At 44.0% G+C, this 22,156-nt stretch overlaps 1 protein-coding gene across 1 annotated transcript in view; it reads left to right on the plus strand.

Annotated features, from left to right (window-relative positions):
- Positions 1–22,156, plus strand: part of PLPP2 (phospholipid phosphatase 2) — a 56,279-nt gene that overhangs the window by 24,399 nt on the left and 9,724 nt on the right. The window contains exon 2 of the mRNA XM_087703311.1: positions 17,938–18,089. Within this exon, the coding sequence (XP_087559437.1) occupies positions 17,938–18,089 (152 nt within the window). The remainder of the gene's footprint in view (positions 1–17,937; positions 18,090–22,156) is intronic.

Genomic DNA, 22,156 nt, shown 5'->3' on the forward strand with positions numbered 1-22,156 from the left:
CCATTTAGGACCATTGCAGAGTCCCCGTGGTTCCACGATCAAAATTCAGACGTTTGGCAACTGACGGGGGAATTCTGGGAGTTGAAGTCCACATATCTTAAGATGGCCAAGATTGAGAAACAGTGCTGATAGGGGAATTCTGGGAGTTGAAATTTGCATATCTTAAGATGGCCAAGATTGAGAGACATTGCTGATAGGGGAATTCTGGGAGTTGAAGTCCACAGATCTTAAGATGGCCAAGATTGAGAGATGTTGCTGACAGGGGAATTCTGGGAGTTGAAGTCCACATTTCTTAAGATGGCCAAGATTGAGAGACGTTCCTGATAGGGGAATTCTGGGAGTTGAAGTCCTCACGTCTTAAATTGCCCAAGGTTGAGAAACACTGCTGACAGGAATTCTGGGAGTTGAAGTCCACAGATCTTAAGATGGCCAAGATTGAAAGACGTTGCTGACAGGGGAATTCTGGGAGTTGAAGTCCACAGATCTTAAGATGGCCAAGATTGAGAGACATTGCTGACAAGGGAATTCTGGGAGTTGAAGTCCACAGATCTTAAGATGGCCAAGATTGAAAGACGTTGCTGACAGGGGAATTCTGGGAGTTGAAGTCCACAGATCTTAAGATAGCCAAGATTGAGAAACAGTGCTGATAGGGGAATTCTGGGAATTGAAGTCCTCACGTCTTAAATTGCCCAAGGGTTGAGAAACAAGAAGTAACAACGTGCGATTTTATACCGGAAAGCTAAGAATTCATTTTTAACATTTGTGAGGGGAGGCTGAATTTTGTCCCAGTATAAAACGTGTACTTCAAGCAATAGTTCACCCTCGGCCCTCCACACCTACCCTTTGCAAAGCAGGGCGTAACTTTAGGCCCGTTCTGATGTTGGCGCTTCTCCTTGCAACTGATTAAGATCCTATTTGTCTGCCACACACATGTCAGCCTCCCAGGAAAATTAGAAATAAATAAATAGCTTTTTTTCCCCCCCCCTCTCCCTCTCTCTTTGGTCGGGCATCAAAGTGAAATGAATTCTTCCCCTGTGTTGCAATTCTTCCACCTTGCCTGTAAAACTGGTTAGGTGGCTTTTAGTGAACTTTAGTACAAAGGCTGGGCGCACTTCAATAAAGGTGTGTTGGAAGGTTTAAAGTACACAACTGTAACGGCAGAAGGCTCCGTGTTTGAAGATGTTCGGTTGAGGGATTCGCTGGCTCCTTCCTCTTTCTATACAAGCGGTCCTGGGCTTACCACTGTTCACAGTGACCCTTTGAAGTTAAAACGGCATTGAAAAAAGGGACTTATGGCCATGTATTCACACTTACAACCGTTTCAGCATCCTCAGGGTCAGGGGATCAAAGCACAGGCAGTTGTATTTATGATAGTTGCACCATCCTCGGGTTCAGAGGTAGTATTCAGCAGGTTCTGACCAGTTCTGGAGAACTGGTAGCGGAAATTTTGAGGAGTTCAGAGAACCACCTTGGCTGGCCGCGCCCCCATCTATTCTCTGCCTCCCGAATCCCAGCTGATCACATGGGAATGGGGATTTTGCAGTATCCTTCTCCTGGAGTGGAGAGGGAATGGGGATTTTGCAGTATCCTTCCCCTGGAGTGGGGAAGGAATGGAGATTTTGCAGTATCCTTCCCCTGGAGTGGGGAGGGAATGGGGATTTTGCACTATCCTTTCCCTGGAGCGGGGAGGGAATGAAAATTTTACAGTATCCTTCCCCTGGAGTGGGGAGGGAATGGAGATTTTGCAGTATCCTTCCCCTGGAGTGGGGAAGGAATGGGGATTTTGCAGTATCCTTCCCCTGGAGTGGGGAGGGAATGGGGATTTTGTAGTATCCTTCCCATGGAGTGGGGAGAGAATGTAAATTTTACAGTATCCTTCCCCTGGAGTGGGGAGGGAATGGAGATTTTACAGTATCCTTCCCCTCGAGTGGGGAGGGAATGGGGATTTTGCAGTATCCTTCCCCTGGAGTGGGGAGGGAATGGGGATTTTGCAGTATTCTTCCCCTGGAGTGGGGAGAGAATGGGGATTTTGCAGTATCCTTCCCGTGGAGTGGGGAAGGAATGGGGATTTTGCAGTATCCTTCCCATGGAGTGGGGAGGGAATGGGGATTTTGCAGTATCCTTCCCCTGGAGTGGGGAGAGAATGTAAATTTTACAGTATCCTTCCCCTGGAGTGGGGAGGGAATTAAGATTTTACTGTATCCTTCCCCTGGAGTGGGGAGGGAATGGGGATTTTGCAGTAGCCTTCCCCTCGAGTGGGGAGGGAATGGGGATTTTGCAGTATCCTTCCCCTGGAGTGGGGAGGGAATGGGGATTTTGCAGTATCCTTCCCCTGGAGTGGGGAGGGAATGGAAATTTTACAGTATCCTTCCCCTGGACTGGGGAGGGAATGGGGATTTTGCAGTATCCTTCCCCTGGAGTGGGGAGGGAATGGGGATTTTGCAGTATCCTTCCCCTGGAGTGGGGAGGGAATGGAAATTTTACAGTATCCTTCCCCTGGAGTGGGGAGGGAATGGGGATTTTGCAGTATCCTTCCCCTGGAGTGGGGAGGGAATGGAAATTTTACAGTATCCTTCCCCTGGACTGGGGAGGGAATGGGGATTTTGCAGTAACCTTCCTCTGGAGTGGGGGGGGGAATGTAAATTTTACAGTATCCTTCCCCTGGAGTGGGGAGGGAAAAGAGATTTTACAGTATCCTTCCCCTGCCGCACCCACCAAGCCACCCCATGCCCACCAAGCCATGCCCACAGAACCGGTAGTAAAAAAAATTAAATCCCACCACTGGTTGGATTGTGTGACTTCCTTTTGCGACCTTCTGGCAAGCAAAGTCAACGAGGAAGCCAAAGTCACTTAACAACCATGTTACTAACTACACAGCAATAGTGGTTAGCTTTACAGCTATTTTACTGACTTAAGAAGAGCAGTGATTTGCTTAACAACTTGTCTTCTTTTAATGATAATAATCCCTTGCGGGATGGAGTCTGAGCAACTGAATGGAGCCGAATGTTACTAGCCAGATTCCCTTCCGGTCGCCAATGCGGAGGGTTTTTTTTCCCCAGCAAATATATTCTCATTGTGCCGAGAGAGAGAAATATCTGCCTCTACTTAGGATTGAACTCACAGCCTCCTGGATTGTGAGGCCAGGGCTCTGCCTCTAGGCCACCGCACCACTCAATTCACTTAACAACTGTGATATCAAAAGTTGTAACATGGGGCAAAACTCAACTTCACAACTGTCTCACTTAGCCACAGAAATTTTGGGCTCAATTGCAGTGGTAAGTGAAAGACTAGCTATATAACATGTCACTTCTGAATGTCTGAATCAGAGGTGGGTTCCTACCGGTTCGCACCGGTTCGGTAGAACCGGTTCGTCAAGTCTACCGAACCGGTTAGAAGATGTTCCACCAGTGGATCCAGCCGCACCTACAGAAGAAGTTCCAAAATTTTTTGAAACCCACCACTGATCTGAATGCTCATCTCTTCTTTGCTGGCTTGTTCAGGCATATAACTCTGGAAATGGAAATTGCAAATTGTTGGAATTTGCAGAGTTACTCCTGGTGAAGAAATTGCTTCTTTTTAAAATCGATCTGTTTAACCCCACTGTGGGTTGCTTAATCTGATGTTATCTGAGCAAGAATTTGAACTGGGCCTTCCTGCTTTGTCACTATATCCAAAGGTTTCTTGGGAGATTGACTGATAATGTAATTCATTGGTAATGTAATTGACATCAGTCACTATCCTGAAGCTGATTGAATCCGTCCAAACAATCAATCACCCACTGTAGGGTGCCATGTTTCCAATTGGATGCTTAAGGAAGCTCCGAAACAGGGCATAAAAACATTGCTTCTCCCACACCTGCATTGATGGATCTTGAGAACTTTAAGGTAGACTGCTCCTGGGCAGGAATAACAGAATAACAAGAGTTGGAAGGGAACTTGGAGGTCTTCTAGTCCAACCCCCTGCTCAAGCAGGAAATCCTATACCACTTAAAAATATGGTTGTCCAACATCATCTTAAAAACCTCCAGGGTTGGAGCCCCCACAACATCTGGAGGCAAGTTGTTACACTGGTTGATTGTTCTCACTGTCAGGAAATTTCTCCTTAGTTCTAAGTTGCTTCTCTCCTTGATTAATTTCCACCCATTGCTACTTGTCCTTCTCTCAGGTGCTTTGGAGAATAGTTTGACTCCCTCTTCTTTGTGGCAACCCCTGAGATATTGGAAGACTGCTATCCTGTCTCCCCTAGTCCTTCTTTTGATCAAATTAGACATACCCAGTTCCTGCAACCGTTCTTCATAAGTTTTAGTCTCCAGTCCCCTAATCATCTTTGTTGCTCTTCTCTGCACTCTTTCTAGAATCTCAACATCTTCTTTTATACGGTGCCAACCAAAACTGGATGCCATATTCAAAGTATGGTCTTGCCAAGGCATTTTAAAATGGTATTAACCTTTCACGTGATCTTGATTCTATCCCTCTGTTGATGCAGCCTAGAACTGTGTTGGCATTTTTGGCAGCTGCAGCTGGCTCATATTTAAGTGATCGTCCACTAAGACTCCAATATCCCTTTCACAGTTACTACTATTGAGCCAGGGACAACCTATTCCACACCTGTGCACACAATAAAACTTCTGTCTGTCTTCCTCAACGGCTGTTCTCAAATGTACTTGGCATCTGACACTATTGTGTATTTCTCTGTGTGGTTGACAATAGTTGCTATGCTGTTGGAGGCAATCCCATAGTTGTTAACGCGGTTATTTTGAAGCAATGGGTTTAAGCACGAATAAATTTAAAAGAAATCCTGGAAGACCAGTGAAGAGCAAGTCCCAGGGTTCAAAAGAGGTAAAAGAGAACCTTGGAAATGGTAGATCATTTCTGTGTTAAGATTCAGGAAAAAGGTTGTTAAACAGCATGTCTGGAAGCACACAAAACCGCCATTTCTCAAAGCCAAAATGGGTTTATCACAAACACGTCAAGTCAAAAGTGGATTCCTAAGCTTGGATTCTGCTACCTAACGTCATTCCGGTCCTTGTTTGCTATGATTCTTTTTCTGTGATTAGATTAGAATCGAATGGAAGAAAAGAGAAGAGTTGGTAGGGACCTTGGAGGTCTTCTAGTCCAACCCCCTGCTTAGGCAGGTTTAACAAAATGGCTATCCAGCATCTTCTTAAAGACTTCCAGTGTTGGGGAATTCACAACTTCTGGAGGCAAGTTGTTCCACTGATTAATTGTCAGGAATTGTCCTCTTCACTGTCAGGAAATGTCTCCCTATATCTAGGTGGCTTCTCTCCTTGATTAGTTTCCACCCATTGCTTCTTGCCTTGCCTTTAGCTGCTTTGGAAAATAGCTTGGCTCCTTCTTCTCTGTGGCAGCCCCTCAAATATCACAACACTACTATCGTGTCTCCCATAGTCTTTCTTTTCATTAAACTAGATATATCCCGTTCCTAAACGGGCTACAGGTAGTCCTCCACTTACGACCATAATTGAGGCCAAAATTTCTGTTGCTAAGTGAAATATTTCTTGAGTGAATTTTGCCCCGTTTTACAACCTTTCTTGCCACAGTTGTTAAGTGAATTGCTGCGGGATAATCTTCTCGGGCGGGCCAGACAGAGTTCAAGCAAACACAGAAGTGCTAATGTAACTTTACTATAAGGCTAAATTAACAGAGAGCCAGTTTGGTGAAGTGCTCAAGGCATTAGGGCAGAAACCAGGTGTCAGTGAGTTTGATTGATTGATTGATTGATTGATTGATTACATTTATATGCCGCCCTTTTCCCTGAAGGGGACTCAGGGCGGCTCACAATTCAATCAGGGAAGGAGATACAAACAGGGGGATAAAAAAGACGAGGCATAACAATACAAAATTAAAAACACACAACAACCATACCATTCGAGAAGGGGGGCAAAAACTCTTTAGCCCCAGGCCTGTCGGAACAGCCAGGTTTTAAGGGCTTTGCGGAAGGCCTGGAGGGTGGTGAGGGTTCGAATCCCCACGGGGAGCTCGTTCCAGAGGGTCGGAGCAACCACAGAGAAGGCTCTCCTCCGGGTAGTCGCCAGTCGGCACTGGCCGGCGGATGGAATTCGGAGGAGGCCTAATCTGTGGGATCTGATCGGTCTGTTGGAGTTCTAGTCCTTAGTTCTAGTCCTCAGGCGTGAATGCTGGACTTAGGGACAATCGGCAGGAGATGATGAGTTCTAGTCCTTCTCTTAGGCAATGAAAGCTGGTTGGGTGACTTAGGGCCAGTCACCAGGTGTCCGTGAGTTCTAGTCCCATTTTAAGCATGAAAGTTGGTTGGGTGATTTAGGGCCAATCCCCAGAAGATGGCGTGTTCTGGTCCTGTCTTAGGCATGAAAACTGGCTAGGTGACTTAGGGCCAATCACCCGGAGACGGTGAATTCTAGTCCCGCTAAGCATAAAATTCCGCTGGGTGACATTGGGCCGGTCGCTCTTTTTCAGCCCAACCATCTCACAGGGGAAATAGGAGGAGGAAAGGAGTATTAGTACTGAATTATGTATAAGCGATACCAAAGGCAGGGTATAAACGCATTAAATAAATAAATAAAACCCATGGAGGGGATGACTTCGGGCCAGCCACTCACTCTCAGCCCTAGGAAGGAATCAACAGCAAAATACCTCCTGAAAATCCACATCAAGATAACTACAAGGAATTGTCCGGGAATCAGACATGATTGAAAGGAAGAATTTAAAAAAAAAAATAATTCACAAAATCTTGCAAGGCAGAAGGGAATGCCCCCCCCCCTGTCACCTTTTCAGCCCGAGAAAGTGAAGGGAGGGTGCCACGCCTGAGCCTTTGCGCTGTCCGTTATGCAGCTGTGGGCTAGGCTGCCTCTTATCTGATGGTTACCTGAGCAAAGTCCCTTCTTTCTCAAGGTCCTTTTTTTAAACATGTCATTAAATATATGGAGACCAAGCCCTGTTGCTAATGGGAACAGGGGCTGGATGGTTTAGCTAGCAGAAGAAAATAGAAGGTGGGGGGGGGGGAAGATACGATTGCGGCTTGCAACTATCTAAGAGGCCTACTTTTGCAGTTCTCTGTTGAAACCAAAAGCAGGAGAGAAAAAACGAAATCGTGGGGTTGAAATTCAAATTCAGATCGGTCTGAAATTACCCAGTTCCCCCCCTCCCAAAATAAGACCCAACTGGAAAATAAACCCTAGCATGATTTTTTGCAATATAATCCTGTTCTGACCCCCCCCCCCCCCTCGTCCCACACCAACACACACTCCGAGCCAAAGATAAGTTACGGCATTTAATTAACAGACAGACAGGTGCTTGGCAGCAAACCGGCACAGACAAGCTTGGGCAGCAATAAACACAGATAAGGCTTGGCAGCAATCCAGCCTGCCAAGCTCATAACAATGTTCTCCGACATTCGTTCCTGCGTTGACTTCTGCAAGAGGGGCGTGTGCACAAGTAGCCTTTTTATAGTCTGGAGAGGAGCCTAATGACCACCAGCTGAGTGCAATTACCTCCTGTAACTGCACAACTGTTCCTGACGCCTATTAGCTCTTCGGTGCCGTGCATCCGGGAACAACTCACTACTGGCGTCCGGCTCACTCTCCCTTGTCTCCTCTCCACTGGTCCAAGGCTCAGGCTCCTCCTGGTGGCCAACCAGCCTCTCTGCACCCTGCTCAGAGTCGGAACCCTGTCCAGGATCCTCCAGAGCCGACTCATCGGGCCCCTCGCTGTCGGAGTCTGGTGGCAGCTCCAACGGCTCCTGCTGGGCCACAACATAATCCCTATCCCAAAAATAAGCCCCAGTTAAGATTGTCAGCAGACGGAGGGATTTAGTATTGTATTTTCCCCAAAATAAAGACCTAACCGGGAAATAAACTATAATGCGTCTTTTGGAGCAAAAATTAATATAAGATCCGGACACCTGGCAACCAACTCGTATTTATGACGGTTCCAGTGTTCCGGGAGCAAAGTCCAATGTGGAATCCAGATTCATTCAACAATCACAGTACTGACTTAATTGCAGCGATTCACTTAACAGCAGTGCCCAGAAAAGTCATAAAACGGGGCAAAATTTGCTTAGCCCCTGTCTCGCCTAGCGGCAGAAATGCTGAGCTCTGTTGCGGTTGTAAGTCGAGGACTATCTGTACTTCTGCCCATGGTGGAGCGTAAAACCCTTGGCTAAACAGACGCGAAGCATGACCTAAAGCTGGTTTGTTCCACCTCTCCCAATCTTTTCTTCACTCGTCCGACCCATCAGCTTTGCATAAAGACGCCGAGGGAGCGTGTAATTTGCTTAGCAAGCTGGATAGGGGGGGGATATAATTAGATCTGTCACCCCTTTTGAAAAGATTGGGGGTGTCCTTGAGGATTTGCACAGATTGAGCTGTAGCTGGGAACAGCAAGAGTCTGCATCCTGAGTTCACGATTAAAAAAATCCAGCCGGAATGAGATCATTCCTGAATTTATTTTTTAACTAAGAAGTAGAATGGAATGGAATATAGAATGGATAATAGAATGGAATATGGAATAACAATAGCAATAGCACTTGGACTTATATACCGTTTCACTCTGCTTGCCACTCTCTCTCTAAGCAATTTAGAGTCAACTATTGCCCCCAATGATCTGGGTCCTCTAGAATGGGATAAGATGGCACAGTGGTTAAATGCAGCACTGCAGGCTACTTCAGCTGACAGCAGTTCTGCAGTTCGGCTGTTCAAATCTCACTGGCTCAGGGTTGACTCAGCCTTCCATCCTTCCGAGGTGGGTAAAATGAGGACCCGGATTGTTGGGGGCAATATGCTGACTCTGTAAACTGCTTAGAGAGGGCTGAAAGCCCTATGAAGCGGTATATAAGTCTAACTGCTATTGCTATTGCTATATGGAATGGAAAATGGAATGGGGAATGGGATGGAATATAGAATGGAAGTAGAGTAGAATAGAACAGAAGAACAGAACAGAATAGAATAGGAAAAAAGAATAGAATAGAATAGAATAGAATTTTTTATTGGCCAAGTGTATTTGGGCACACAAGGAATTTGTCTTCAGTGCATAAGCTCTCAGTGTACATAAAAGAGATAAGTGATAAATCACGATTATAAGTGATCATAAATACATCCATCATGAATGTATAAACATAAGAATATCAGATTGTTGGGAATAATATATTATAATATATAATACAATATAATATTCCCTGCAGCAACGACAAGCAGAGATGGTCAAATTGGTCCTTTTACCCAAAGAAAAGAAAAGAAAATATCTCTCACCTTGTTTCTGTTTCGAAATTTGCTTCTGGATTTTGTGCTTGCGATGAAAAAAAAATGAAAATGTGTTTTTGCTAATTGGATAGGTTGATGGTTATAGAAATGGCTTGCGTGTACTGTTGCGTAAAAGTAAAAAATTGTGGTTGTAATCATGTTACCTTCTGTGCTAAAGAGAGTCGGAAGTTGGTGCCTGTTTTCCTTTCTTTTCCCTCTTTACACCATTTTTTTTTCCTTTTACCTCCTCCTCCTCCTAGGTTTTTACTAGTAAAGTTACCAAAAATAAAAGAGAGGATCAGATTGTGATAGGGAGCCAGGGTGGGCGAGTATCTTAAGATAGCTGCTAGAGTTTGATTTGCAAACAATACCCGAAATCTCTGCAAAATGATTAATTCACCCCTCCTGCCATTGTTTTTCTGGCTCGGAATTTTTATCGGGCGGATCAAATCAATCGCCGGGATCTCGTGGTTTCCTCTTGCAAGGCTGCAAAAATAGCTAAAAATTCTGTAAATATTCTGCCCAGGACGCAGGGCCTCGTATTATCTGAAAGTGGCTTGATTAAATTAGTAAGAAGAACGCTCCTATTTGACAATCCTCTTGATGGAATCAGGAGTTTATTTGTTTAAAACCTTTTGAGAAAACCCACGGGGGGAGGAGAATTACATCGGAATGCACCCTAATATAGAAAAGAATTCTGCAGAACAGTTTTAAGTGTGCTCCTTCAGCAAACTCTAAGCAGAATTCCCCAAAATTCTAGGTAAAATGTTATACAGGCTACTTAATTTCCAGGATGGACCACAGATAGCTTCCTTAAAATGTCCAGATTCCTGAAATGTGGTTGTGCAGCTTTTGGGGAGAAAACAGGGCAGAACCTTATTAATTCATTCAGATTCTAGGCCAGCATGTTGCCATAGATGGCTTGTAGGATCTCAATAAAACTAACAGGTTTTTTTAAAAAAAATGGATGTCCAGTGTGAAGGCTGTTCCTTATATAACTAAGACAGTTTGTATGTAGAAAGGAATATCCAGATACTTACAACAACAGAGATGTCAACCAATTCCCTAAAAGGAATGGAAAACTGAGATGGAGGAAAAAATTAAAAGGAGGTTTCTGGATTAAGACCATCCACGCTACCGAATTTTACTGCAGAACGAAGCCAGATGGACTAAAAGTTTCGGGATTCAACAGCCTAGTGTCTTGCCTTTTAGAGCAAATCAATTTATCCATCAAATTTTTTTGAAATGAATTTCTTTTCTACTTAATTTTATATATATATATTAGAGGTTTTGAATAGAAGATAACTAAACAAAAACGAAGGCAAAGAAAAGGAAGAAAGGAAAGGGGAAAAAAGGAAAACACAGTATAAAAAGAAACAATAAAGACATATAGAACTTTCCAGTTTTCTTTGCAGCAAATGCAATAGAATTGCAAAATTATCTCTTACTTTAGAACGACAAATCACCTTTCTATTATCCATTTTTCCCCTAATTATCCAAAACCACAAGTGCATTTATTTCTGTTTCATGCAAAAAGTCTATCAGAGGGTCAGTCAGTCATAAGTTTAGTTTTTAATCAAATAAGTTAATTTAGCCATTTTGAGTGGGGGAAAAAGAGAGCCCGAATGTAATTATGTACAGTACAGGCAGGGCTCAACTTAACCGTAATTGAGTCTCGAATTATGGACATAACTCATGCAGGTCGTTAAGCAGGTCATCACTTGATTTTATATTTTTTTGCAGTATTCATTAAATGACCACCGTGGTCATTAAGTGGATTCATTGCTCACATTATTTGCTGGACCGAAAGTTAACATTGGTTTCCAGGACAAAGTGTCATAAATTGTGGTTACGTGACTGTGGGATGTTACAAATGGTCATTTGGCCGAGCATCCAAAATGTGATCATGTGACCATGTGAATGCATGAACCTTTTTATTTCCCAACTCTGGTGAGAATTAAAAGACTGCCTGCTTTTCATTGGCCGGTGCCATGATTTCCAGGTCTCTTGATGATTTGTTTTTCTGAGATCTCAGAATTCGCACAGGCAATATTGGGTGGGTAGACTTCAACTCCCAGAATTCTCAAACGTGGCAGCTTTTAAGGATGGTGGACTTCAACTCCCAGAATTCTCAAACGTGGCAGTTTTTAAGAATGGTGGACTTCAACTCCCAGAATTCTCAAACATGGCAGCTTTTAAGAATGGTGGACTTCAACTCCCAGAATTCTCAAACGTGGCAGCTTTTAGAAATGGTGGACTTCAATTCCCAGAATTCTCAAACGTGGCAGCTTTTAAGAATGGTGGACTTCAACTCCCAGAATTCTCAAACGTGGCAGATTTTAAGAATGGTGGACTTCAATTCCCAGAATTCTCAAACGTGGCAGCTTTTAAGAGGGATGGACTTCAACTCCCAGAATTCTCAAACGTGGCAGCTTTTAAGAATGGTGGACTTCAACTCCCAGAATTCTCAAACGTGGCAGCTTTTAAGAATGGTGGACTTCAACTCCCAGAATTCTCAAACGTGGCAGCTTTTAAGAATGGTGGACTTCAACTCCCAGAATTCTCAAACGTGGCAGCTTTTAAGAATGGTGGACTTCAACTCCCAGAATTCTCAAACGTGGCAGCTTTTAAGAATGGTGGACTTCAACTCCCAGAATTCTCAAACGTGGCAGCTTTTAAGAATGGTGGACTTCAACTCCCAGAATTCTCAAATGTAGCAGTTTTTAAGAATGGTGGACTTCAACTCCCAGAATTCTCAAACGTGGCAGCTTTTAGGAATGGTGGACTTCAATTCCCAGAATTCTCAAACGTGGCAGCTTTTAAGAGGAGAGGACTTCAGTTCCCAGAATTCTCTAGCCAGCATTGCTAGCTGAGGAATTCTGGGAGTTGAAGTCCACAGGCCAATTTCGAGATACAGTGGGCACCAGATTAAAAACCAGAGATCCTGAGTTCTAATTTTACCTTAGTTATGAAGCCAGCTTGGAGACTCTGGGCCTTTACCCTCTCTCTCTCTCTCTCTCTGTTCTCCCCAGGGAGAAGTAGAAGATAAGGGCAAAACCACTTCTGAAATGTATTGGCAAGAAAACAACAGGGACTAGTACCCCGTTGTTATCTGGAAGGACACCTCACACACATACACCAAACATGTTTTCAGTCAAAAAGAGCCTAGGAAGCAGGCTAATAACATGTAGGGGAAAAAAATGTATCGTTAACCTACATTTATCCACCGAGAACCAGTGTGGTGTGGTAATGAAAGGCCCCAGGCTAGAGATCAGGAGGATGCGAGTTCAGATTCTGCCTCAGGCACGAAGCCAGCTGGGTGACCCAGGGCCAGTCACTCACTCCCTCGGCCCTGGGAAAAAGACGTTAAAGGAAAACAACATCCAAAAACGATGCCAAGAAAACTTCAGCGGCTTGTCCAAGCGCTTCGCCAAATATTAAGATTAATTTATTGTGTGACCTACTTCTGCTTTCTGGGAACACAATTTTCCCCGCAAAAGCCTGCATGGCCCCAACTATCCTAGCTTTCAGGAAAAGGGGTTTTTTCCCCCCTCATTTTGTTTTGTTTTGTGCGTTTTGATCCCGGTGGGTAGTCCTCAACCTACGACCAAAATCAAGCCCCCACATTTCTGTTGCTAAGCAAAACAGTTCTTAAGGAGATTTGCACCCCGTTTTATGACTTTTGGGGGAGCCACAGTTGCTAAGTTACAGTTGTTAAGGGAATCTGGTTTGACCCTGCTTGTCGGAAACCTAGCCAGGAAGGTGGCAAACGGGTGATCACACGACCCCAGGACATTGAAACCGTCGTAAATATGAATCCAGGCATCCGAATTGTGATCACGGGGATGCTGCAACAGCTGCCAATGTGGAAACTGGTTATGTGTGATTTTTCTTTTCCAGTGCTGTTGTGATTTCAAACAGTCACTAAATGAAATGTAAGTCGAAATTTTAAAAAAATGTTAAAAGAAGCGCCAGAGGGCATGACAAGAGGCAATGGATGGAAACTAATGAAAGAGAGAAGCAAGCTGGAATTAAGGAGAAATTTCCTGACAGTTAGAGCAATTAATCCATGGAACGCCTTGCCTCCAGAAGTTGTGGATGCTCCAACACTGGAGGTTTTTAAGAAGAGACTGGACATCCACTTGTCTGAAATGGCATAGAGTCCCCTGTTTGAGCAAGGGGTTGGACTAGAAGACCTCCAAGGTCCCTTTCAGCTCTATTCTGATTGATTGATTGATTGATTGATTGATTATTGCATGTACATCAGACTTATTTATTTAACTTCTATGCTGCCATCTCTGCAAAGATATTCTAGGCGGGTTGCAATTAAAATCATAAACATAAAAATATGTCAAGTACTTTATAAAAACATTAAATACAGGGATAAAGAGCAAAAAAAGCAAGATCGGTACATAATACAGGTAGTCCTCAGTGTAGGACCACAATTGAGCCCAAAATTTCCGTTGCTAAGTGAGACAGTAAATTTTGTCCCATTTTATGATCTTTTGGGGCCATAGCTGTTAAGTGAATCACTGCAGTGGTTCAGTTAGTCACACGGTTGTTAAGTGAATCTGGTTTTCCCGTTGGCTTTGCTCGTCAGAAGGTCGCAAAAGGGGATCACGGCATCCATCACAAGTATGAGTCAGTTGCCAAGCATCTGAATTTTGATCACATGACCATGGAGATGATGCGGCAACAGTCATAACTCTGAAAAACGGTCATGTCACTTTTTTCAATGCCGTTGTAACTTTGAATGGTCACTAAACCAGAAGTAGTATTCTGCCGGTTCGCCCCGATGCAGGCGAACCGGTGGCGGCGGCATCGCGTGAGGCTCCGCCTACCTGCCCAGATGCCATCACGGACACTTTGCGCAGGCGGTAGTGAAGGTAAGAGAAAACCATTACTGCACTAAACGAATGGTCGTAAGTCAGGGACTAGAGTCTTCTCTCTTTCGAGCACTAAGCCACAGGACCCAACCACAATGGTGAAAAAAAGAGGAATTTTTGTCCATGTGACAGCAGAATGGAAGCAAAGAAGGCGAAAGATTGATACGATCTCAAGGGAAACTGGGTTCCACCACAAAACCGCGTTCGACTAAAGGGCGCTCGACGAAACCACGTAGCTGACGTCATCACAGGGCGACAACAGCGCGGAGACAGAAGCACGCTGTAAACGCTAAACCTAAAATTAACCCCTAAACCTAAACCTAACCTCCCTAAACCTAATCCTAAACCTAACCCTAAACCTAATCCTAAACCTAACCCTAAACCTAACCCTTAAGCTAACCCTAAACCTAATCCTAACCCTTAACCTAACCCTAAACCTAACCCTAACCCTTAACCTAACCCTAAACCTAACCCTAAAGCTAACCCTTACCTTAACTTGAATCGGCTTGCTTTCAAAGCGCTATTTAAAGCGCCCTTCTTTCTCCGCGCTCGCTGTTGTCGCCCTGTTGATGACGTCAGCGACGCGGTTTAATCGGGCGCGCTTTAGCCGAGCGCGGTTTTGTCGTGCCACGGGGAAACTGCAGCATTCTCTTAAAGGACGCTTGTTTTGATTTGATGGAGGGAGAAAAAGTTGGAAAAAATTTGCACATGGTCGACAATCAAAAGAGTGACATTATGGAAAAGATCTCCTCATTCGTCCCTTAGAATTATTGGCACATTAGGCGGAGAAAATTAAATAGGTTCACATAAACTCTATCAATGTGGATTTTATTTTTCTGCTGAGGCCGTATTATATTTGATGACACTGCTGGGATAATTCTAGGTTGGTCTCTGGAATTTGAGCTTCCCAAAAACATTCAGTGGAAGATATGAACGCTTTGGTTATTTCCATTCCTCCGGGATTAAAAAAAATCATACGTTATGGTGGGAAAGAAAGGAAAAGGACATTCCTTTGTTTGTTTATTATTGATAACATGGCTTAATTTTATTTTTTTTAACATAACTCAAAGGGGCGAACGTATCCAGTGACACGTACTGGTTCTTTCTTTCTTTATTTTTGAAAAGTTTTATTGTTTTAATTAAACAAAAACACACACAAAAAAGAATCATCCTTCGTTACATCTTGTAGAAAGCGTGTCGATTGGTTACAAATACATTTCGTCCGCTTCTTCCACAATCACTACATATACTTCATTCAAATTGAATTGTACATTTTAAATCAAAAATCTTTTATGTATTTTACTATCACTGTACCACAATTCTCACTTAATTACCATTATTCAAACGTGCTTTTATCTGAAATCATTTGTATTTAAAGACACAACCACCTACTGGCATTCATTCGCAATTTCAATAGACCTCCAATAACATTACACCTTTATAACGTATTCTGAAACAAAATCAGTTAATAAGATATCTAAGCATTTTCCCCACCTTTCCCCCCCCCCAACTCACACGTACCGGTTCTTGATCGGCGGTGCCCTCTTGATTTTATGTTCTGCGTATGCGCAGAACAATCTTCATTTTAAAAATGTAAATTTTTATTTGTTTTTAATGTGCGCATGCACAGATCCTTTTTAAATGAAAATGTGCATGCAAATTTTTTTACTGCCAAACCAGTAGTAACCTAACCCTGGTAGGTTTCTACCGGCATTGGTATTGGTGGCAGTGTTCAAAATATCATCCAGAATTAAATCAGAGTCCAAGGCAGAACTTTCCTCAAACTTCCAATTTATTAAGAGAGACATGTTGGCACATCTGTGGGAAACCCGAATCTGAAAACTTCCTGGGGTTCCCACCCAGTTGAAAGTTCATGATCTTGCGCCCACACCCACAAGTCCATCCCATGGTCCAATCTTCCTCTCCCATGCTGGCATTTCCACCCATCTAGTTCTGGTCAAGTGCAGAGGTGCGGAGACAAAAGATGACCTTGGGCTTCTAGAAAGGAATGACAACAACACATTCTACAATTCTACTCCTTACTATTCCCCCTCCCAATTACCCCAACTAATGAAACAGCATAGTGAAATAATAGAGAGCGTGGTAGGCCAAAGATCCTATAAGGGATATGACTGCAGGCCTGACAACTGGTTCGCTTCGCGCATGCTTCTTGAATGAGAAGCGAAATGTCTTTTAAAAAAAAGAGAGAGAATCCAGTTCCCTCTTGAAAAACAAATCCCTTTGGAACAAACCAGGGGTGGGTTCCTGCCAGTTCTAACCTCTTCTATAGAAGAGGTTCCACAAATCTACCGTGCCGTTTAGAACCGGTTCCAGCTCCCTCCCCCTGCCCGTCCCCACGTCATCAAGATGAAGAGCGAGAGGAGGGATTCTGGGAGTTGAAGTCCACAAGTCTTAAAGCTGTCAACTTTGAACACCCCTGGGTTTTTTTTTTCTAAAGGGTTAGGGTGCGAGGGTCTTGTAACGTGACAGCTTTAAGACTTGCACACTTCAGTGCTAGAGTTCCTGAGCCAACATGACTGGGGGAGGAATTCTGGGAGTTGAAGTCCACAAGTCTTAAAACTGTCAAGTTTGAACACCCCTGGTTTTTTTTTTCTAAGAGGTCTTGTAACTTGACAGCTTTAAGACTTGCGTGCTTCAAATGCCAGAGTTTCTGAGACAACATTTTGGTTGCTAAGCAAGAGCGTTGTTAAGTGAGTTTCACCACATTTTACAAGTTGGCCACGCCCACCCAGTCACATGGCTGGCAAGCCACTCCCACCCAGACACATGGCCGGCAAGCCACTCCCACCCGGTCACATGGCCAGCAAGCCACTCCCACAAAGCAGGCCACACCTACAGAAGAGGTTCTAAAAAAATTTGAAACCCCACCACTGGAACAAACCATGATCTGGGATGCGCTGAGAATCACCATAGATATTCTAATGGGTTGTTTTGCAGATGGAAAGGTTAATCCCTGCCAAAAAGTGTGAAGGACAACTTCTTTGGTGCCTAAACAACTTGTGTCCAGGTACAGCTGTTGCGGACAATCAATTGACTTATGCAGGTGCCTGAGCAGGGATAGATGTGAGATAAAGAGTTGGTGAGGAGCCCTATTGAAAGCCCTTCTCTCGATGCTACATATTTTCATATATGGTGGACTTGTCAAAAGGTTAAGGCATTTTGGATAAGAATGTGGTGGATGATGCAAAATATCTTTAAAAGAAGGATAAAGTTTACTCCTCAGTTATTTTTACTCGGTATAAGTACTGACTTTACAGCGGTAGAGACCAACTTGGTTCTGCACCTAATAACGGCAGCAAGACTGTTGGTGGCGCAATACTGGAAGAAGGAAGACTTGCCTACAACTCAAGAATGGACATTGAAAGTTACAAACCTAGCCGAGATGGCTAAAATATCGGCATATCTTAAAGACCACTCAAATGAGAGATATAAACGAGACTGGAAAAAATGGATTGACTATACACGAAACAAATACGGGACTAAGAAATTCCAGATAGCCTATGTTTAAGATTAGGAATAATCTAAACTGCTCAAAGTTAGTGTAACAGGAAGAAGCTGAGTTCAACGCAGGTGTTATTGACTTCCTTTTTTTTTTTTTTTTTTACTTCCTTTGCCTTAATATATTTTAGACTGTGTTTGTTAAAAATCTATACCGTGTACGGGCTCTGGAAAGTCGTGGGGGGGGGGGAAGGGAGGTGGGGTCTTAGGGGGGAGGGGGGTATATAGTATGAAAAAAAGAGTTGGTGAGGAGCCCTATTGAATGTCGTGTCTGTTTTTTCTCTCTCTCCCTTGCAGCCTCACTTCCATTCGCCATCCTGACCTTGGTGAATTCCCCTTACAAAAGGGGCTTCTACTGTGAGGACACTTCCATCCGTTATCCGTATAAGCCGGACACCATTACGCATGGGGTGATGGCTGGCGTGACCATTCCCTGCACCGTTTTTATAGTAAGGCTGGTGTTTTTTCCTTTCCTCCTCTTCTTCTTCTTGTGCCGTATCCGTCATTGGACGTTGGCGATCCTGTTTTTATCAACAGCCGCAAGAAAAAAGTGCTGTTGAGTTTAGTCCGAAAACCCAGTCCCTTAGATTTCAAAGCCATGATGTTCTTCTTCTGCTTGGACCTCATTGGCCTTCAATCTTTCCTTGGAGGAAACAGTATAGGTGGTACCTGGCTCAATAGTAGTAACTGTGAGAGGGATCTTGGAGTCCTAATGGACCACCATTTAAATAGGAGCCAGCCGTGTGCAGCAGCTGCCAAAAAAGCCAACACAGTTCTAGGCTGCATAAACAGAGGGATAGAATCAAGATCACATGAAGTGTTAATGCCACTTTATAATGCCTTGGTAAGGCCACACTTGGAATATTTGCAGTCAGTTTTGGTCTCCACAATGTAGAAAAGATGTGGAGACTCTGGAAAGAGTGCAGAGAAGAGCAACAAAGAGGATTAGGGGACTGGAGACTAAAACATATGAAGAACGGTTGCAGGAACTGGGTATGTCTAGTTTAATGAAAAGAAGGACTAGGGGAGACATGATAGCAGTCTTCCAATATCTCAGGGGATGCTACAAAGAAGAGGGAGTCAAACTATTCTCCAAGGCACCTGAGGGCAGAACAAGAAGCAATGGGTGGAAACTAATCAAGGGGAGAAGCAACGTAGAACTGAGGAGAAATTTCCTGACAAGTTAGAACAATTAATCAGTGGAACAATTTGCCTCCAGAAGTTGTGAATGCCCCAACACTGGAAGTTTTTAAGAAGATGTTGGATAGCCATTTGTCTGAAGTGGTGTAGAGTTTCCTGCCTAAGCAGGGGGGTTGGACTAGAAGACCTCCAAGGTCCCTTCCAACTCTGTTATTCTATTCTATTTTGTTCTATTCTGTTCTATTCTATTCTATAAAATCTAGGGATAATCCTTAAATTGTGTTTTATTTGTCTCTTTTGGGTAAGGATTAAGTGAAGGATGCCTATTTTTCTGGGTATCGCATCACATGTCTGAAATATTCTAACTTTCGCTTTTTTATGGTTTTGATGATTTCCATTGGTTTTCCCAGGTGACTTATATTTTTTTGCTCAGCCTAAAACAGCTGGGAGTACAGGCAGTCCTCAACTTACAATAGTTCATTTAGTGACTTAGGACCGTTTTTCACACTTACGGCCGTTGCAGGATCCCCAGGGTCACGGGATTAACATTCAGACGCTCGGCAACTGATTCATCTTTACGACGGTTGCAATGTTCTGGGGTCATGTGATCCCCTTCTGTGTGAACATTGGATGAGCAAATGGGGAGATCAGATGCGTTTAACAATCATGTGACTAACTTAACAATTGCAGTGATTCACTTAAGAACGGTGGCAAGTTAGGTCATAGGATGCGACAAAACTCACTTAACAACTGTCTCACTTAGCAACAGAATGTTTGTGAAGTATTGGGCCGAGAATTCTTTTATCAGATAAGACTGAAAGTCTGTTGATCACATTTGGAAATAATTTCCCTTTTTATCCCAATTTTTCTTTCAAATCTATGTCCAGTTTTTACTTGGCCCACCTTCTGGGAGATCAGGTGAGAGGTGGACATGTTTCTTTCCTTAACCGCTATTTTGGGGTGCAATTTTCTCCTCCCACCCCCACTTCACCCAGTCCTTCCCAGTATCTTACTATATCATGCAGATTGTTTTATTGGTTAAAAAGTGCAGTTGATTAGTATAGGGCAGGGGTCGGCAACCTTAAACACTCAAAGAGCCATTTGGACCCGTTTCCCACAAAAAGGAAAACATCGGGAGCCACAAAACCCTTCCCTGACTATTTCCTGAGTGGCCACAAAACTTAGTATATGTAGTTAAACGTTCGGTTTTCTTCTGCAACTTTTCTTTTCTTTAATTTATCCATGGTTGGCCTACTTGGGGGTTGAAAAGCTCAATAAATCACATTGGTGGTTTTGACGCATATTTTGAGCGATAGGGAGCCACAGCAGAGGGATGAAAGAGCCACATGAGCCGCAGATTGCTGACCCCTGGCAGTGATGGCTAACCTTGTCATTGCGCATGAGACACCCCACTCGCGTGCCACACATCTCCACATATATGCAGGCAATCCCCCCCCCCCCGATCTCCTGCCTCTCCCCGCACATGCACATTCAAACACACACACACACGTGCCCCGTTTTGGGCCTAGTAGGCCTCCCTGAAGCCTCCTGGGATCAAAAACAGGCCCCTGGCAGGGGTGGGGGGGCTGCATCTCCCCTGTGATACCCCACCGGCCCCCCATGCATGTGTGTGGATCCCTCTGTCCCACGCGCATGCTGGGCTGAGCTGGGGGGACAGCTCACGTACCTGCAGAGAGGGCTCTGCATGTCACCTGTGGTACATAGATGCCACAGATGGGTATAGGGAATTGTTCTGACCCCCCCCCTCTTCATGTCGAGACAAAGATACTTCAAGGATTTATTAACAGACAGACCAGACCTTGGCAGCAATCCAGCACAGACTGAACCTTGGCAGCAATCCAGCCTGCCAAGAGAGCCACGCTAGATTCTTCAGCTCTAATAAATACGTTGATTCCTGCGACGAGCGTGTGGAAAGCCATTCCTTTTATAGTCTTGAGAGGAGCCTAATTACCACCAGCTGAGTCCAATTATCTCCTGTAACTGCGTAACTGTTCTTTACGCCTATTAGCCCTTCGTTGCCGGGCATCCAGGACCAACTCCCTTGTCTCCTCCCCACTGCTCCAATGCATGACGTCAGGATCACACTCCCTTGTCTCCTCCCCAAGGCTTGACTTCGGGAGCGTGCCGCCGCTCCAGTTCTCAGGCGCCTCCTGGTGGCCAACCAGCCTCTCTGCGCCCTGCTCAGAGGCGGAACCCTGTCCAGGGTCCTCCACATCTTTCCGACTCATAGGGCCCCTCGCTGTCGGAGCCCATCGGCAGCTCCAACGGCTCCTGCTGGGCCACAACAGGGAATCATAACCCACAGCCAGTTTCTTTTTTTAATTAAAACAGTTAAAATGCTATTTATTTACATTATGTTATTTAGCATAATAGAGCTTATACAGGTATACGGGGAAGGTTGATCGTCATTTCCTTCTTTTTGAAAAGTATGTCAATCGTCCTCGGTTTTTGTTTAGTCTTGGGGTAATCCTTTTATCTGATTAAAATCAAATGGGTAGCCTCCAAAAAAAGGAAGGTGTTAAGTAAGAATGAGCAGGTAATTCCCGAGGTTATACAATAATTGCTCAATGTACTGTTAGTAAAAGAGACGGAGCAACGTGTTTAATTGTTTGTACGATGTGAAAAGGAAGCTGAAACCGTTTAAATTTAATGCTTAGCCGTCTGAACTTTACTATTGTTTGCAGATGGGAACAAAGAACCCGGCAGACAATTTTAAAATCTTGGTTTTTATTCAGCTGTTCTAAATTTCACTCTCCTTTCCTTAATGAGAAACTTAATTAAAGTTTCCGACTCGGTGTGGCTGAACAGGATAAAAGACTTTCTTCTCCGACTGAAAAAATTAAGGATAGAAGTCGCCATTTCATTTTCCTAGTACAGGTAGACCTCGACTTGCGACCACAAATGAGCCTAAAGCTTCTGTTGCTAAGTGAGACATTTGTTAAGGGAGCTTGGCCCCATTTTATACCTTTTCCAGATTGTTGGGGGCAAGAGGCTGATTCTGTAAACCGCTTAGAGAGGGCTGTAAAAGCACTGTGAAACGGTATATAAGTCTTAAGTGCTATTGCTGTGGCTATTTTCTTGCCACAGTCATTAAGCGAATCATTGTAGGTGGTAAGTTAGTAACACAGTTGTTAAGTGAATCCGACTTCCCCTTTGACTTTGCTTGTCAGAAAGTCGCAAAAGGGGATCACGTCACCCTGGGACATTGCTACCGTCATAAGTACAAGTCAGTTGCCAAGCGTCTGAATTTTGATCCCGTCACCATAGGAATGCTGTAATGGTCATAAGTGTGAAAAAGGTGACTTTTTCAGTGCTGTTGTAACTTCAAAGAGTCCCTAAATGAACAGTTGTAAAC

The sequence above is a fragment of the Thamnophis sirtalis genome, unplaced genomic scaffold (assembly GCF_051295495.1).
Source record: "Thamnophis sirtalis isolate CommonGarterSnake01/CBP01778 unplaced genomic scaffold, rThaSir2_p1.2 scaffold_1, whole genome shotgun sequence".
Taxonomy (NCBI): Eukaryota; Metazoa; Chordata; class Lepidosauria; order Squamata; family Natricidae; genus Thamnophis; species Thamnophis sirtalis.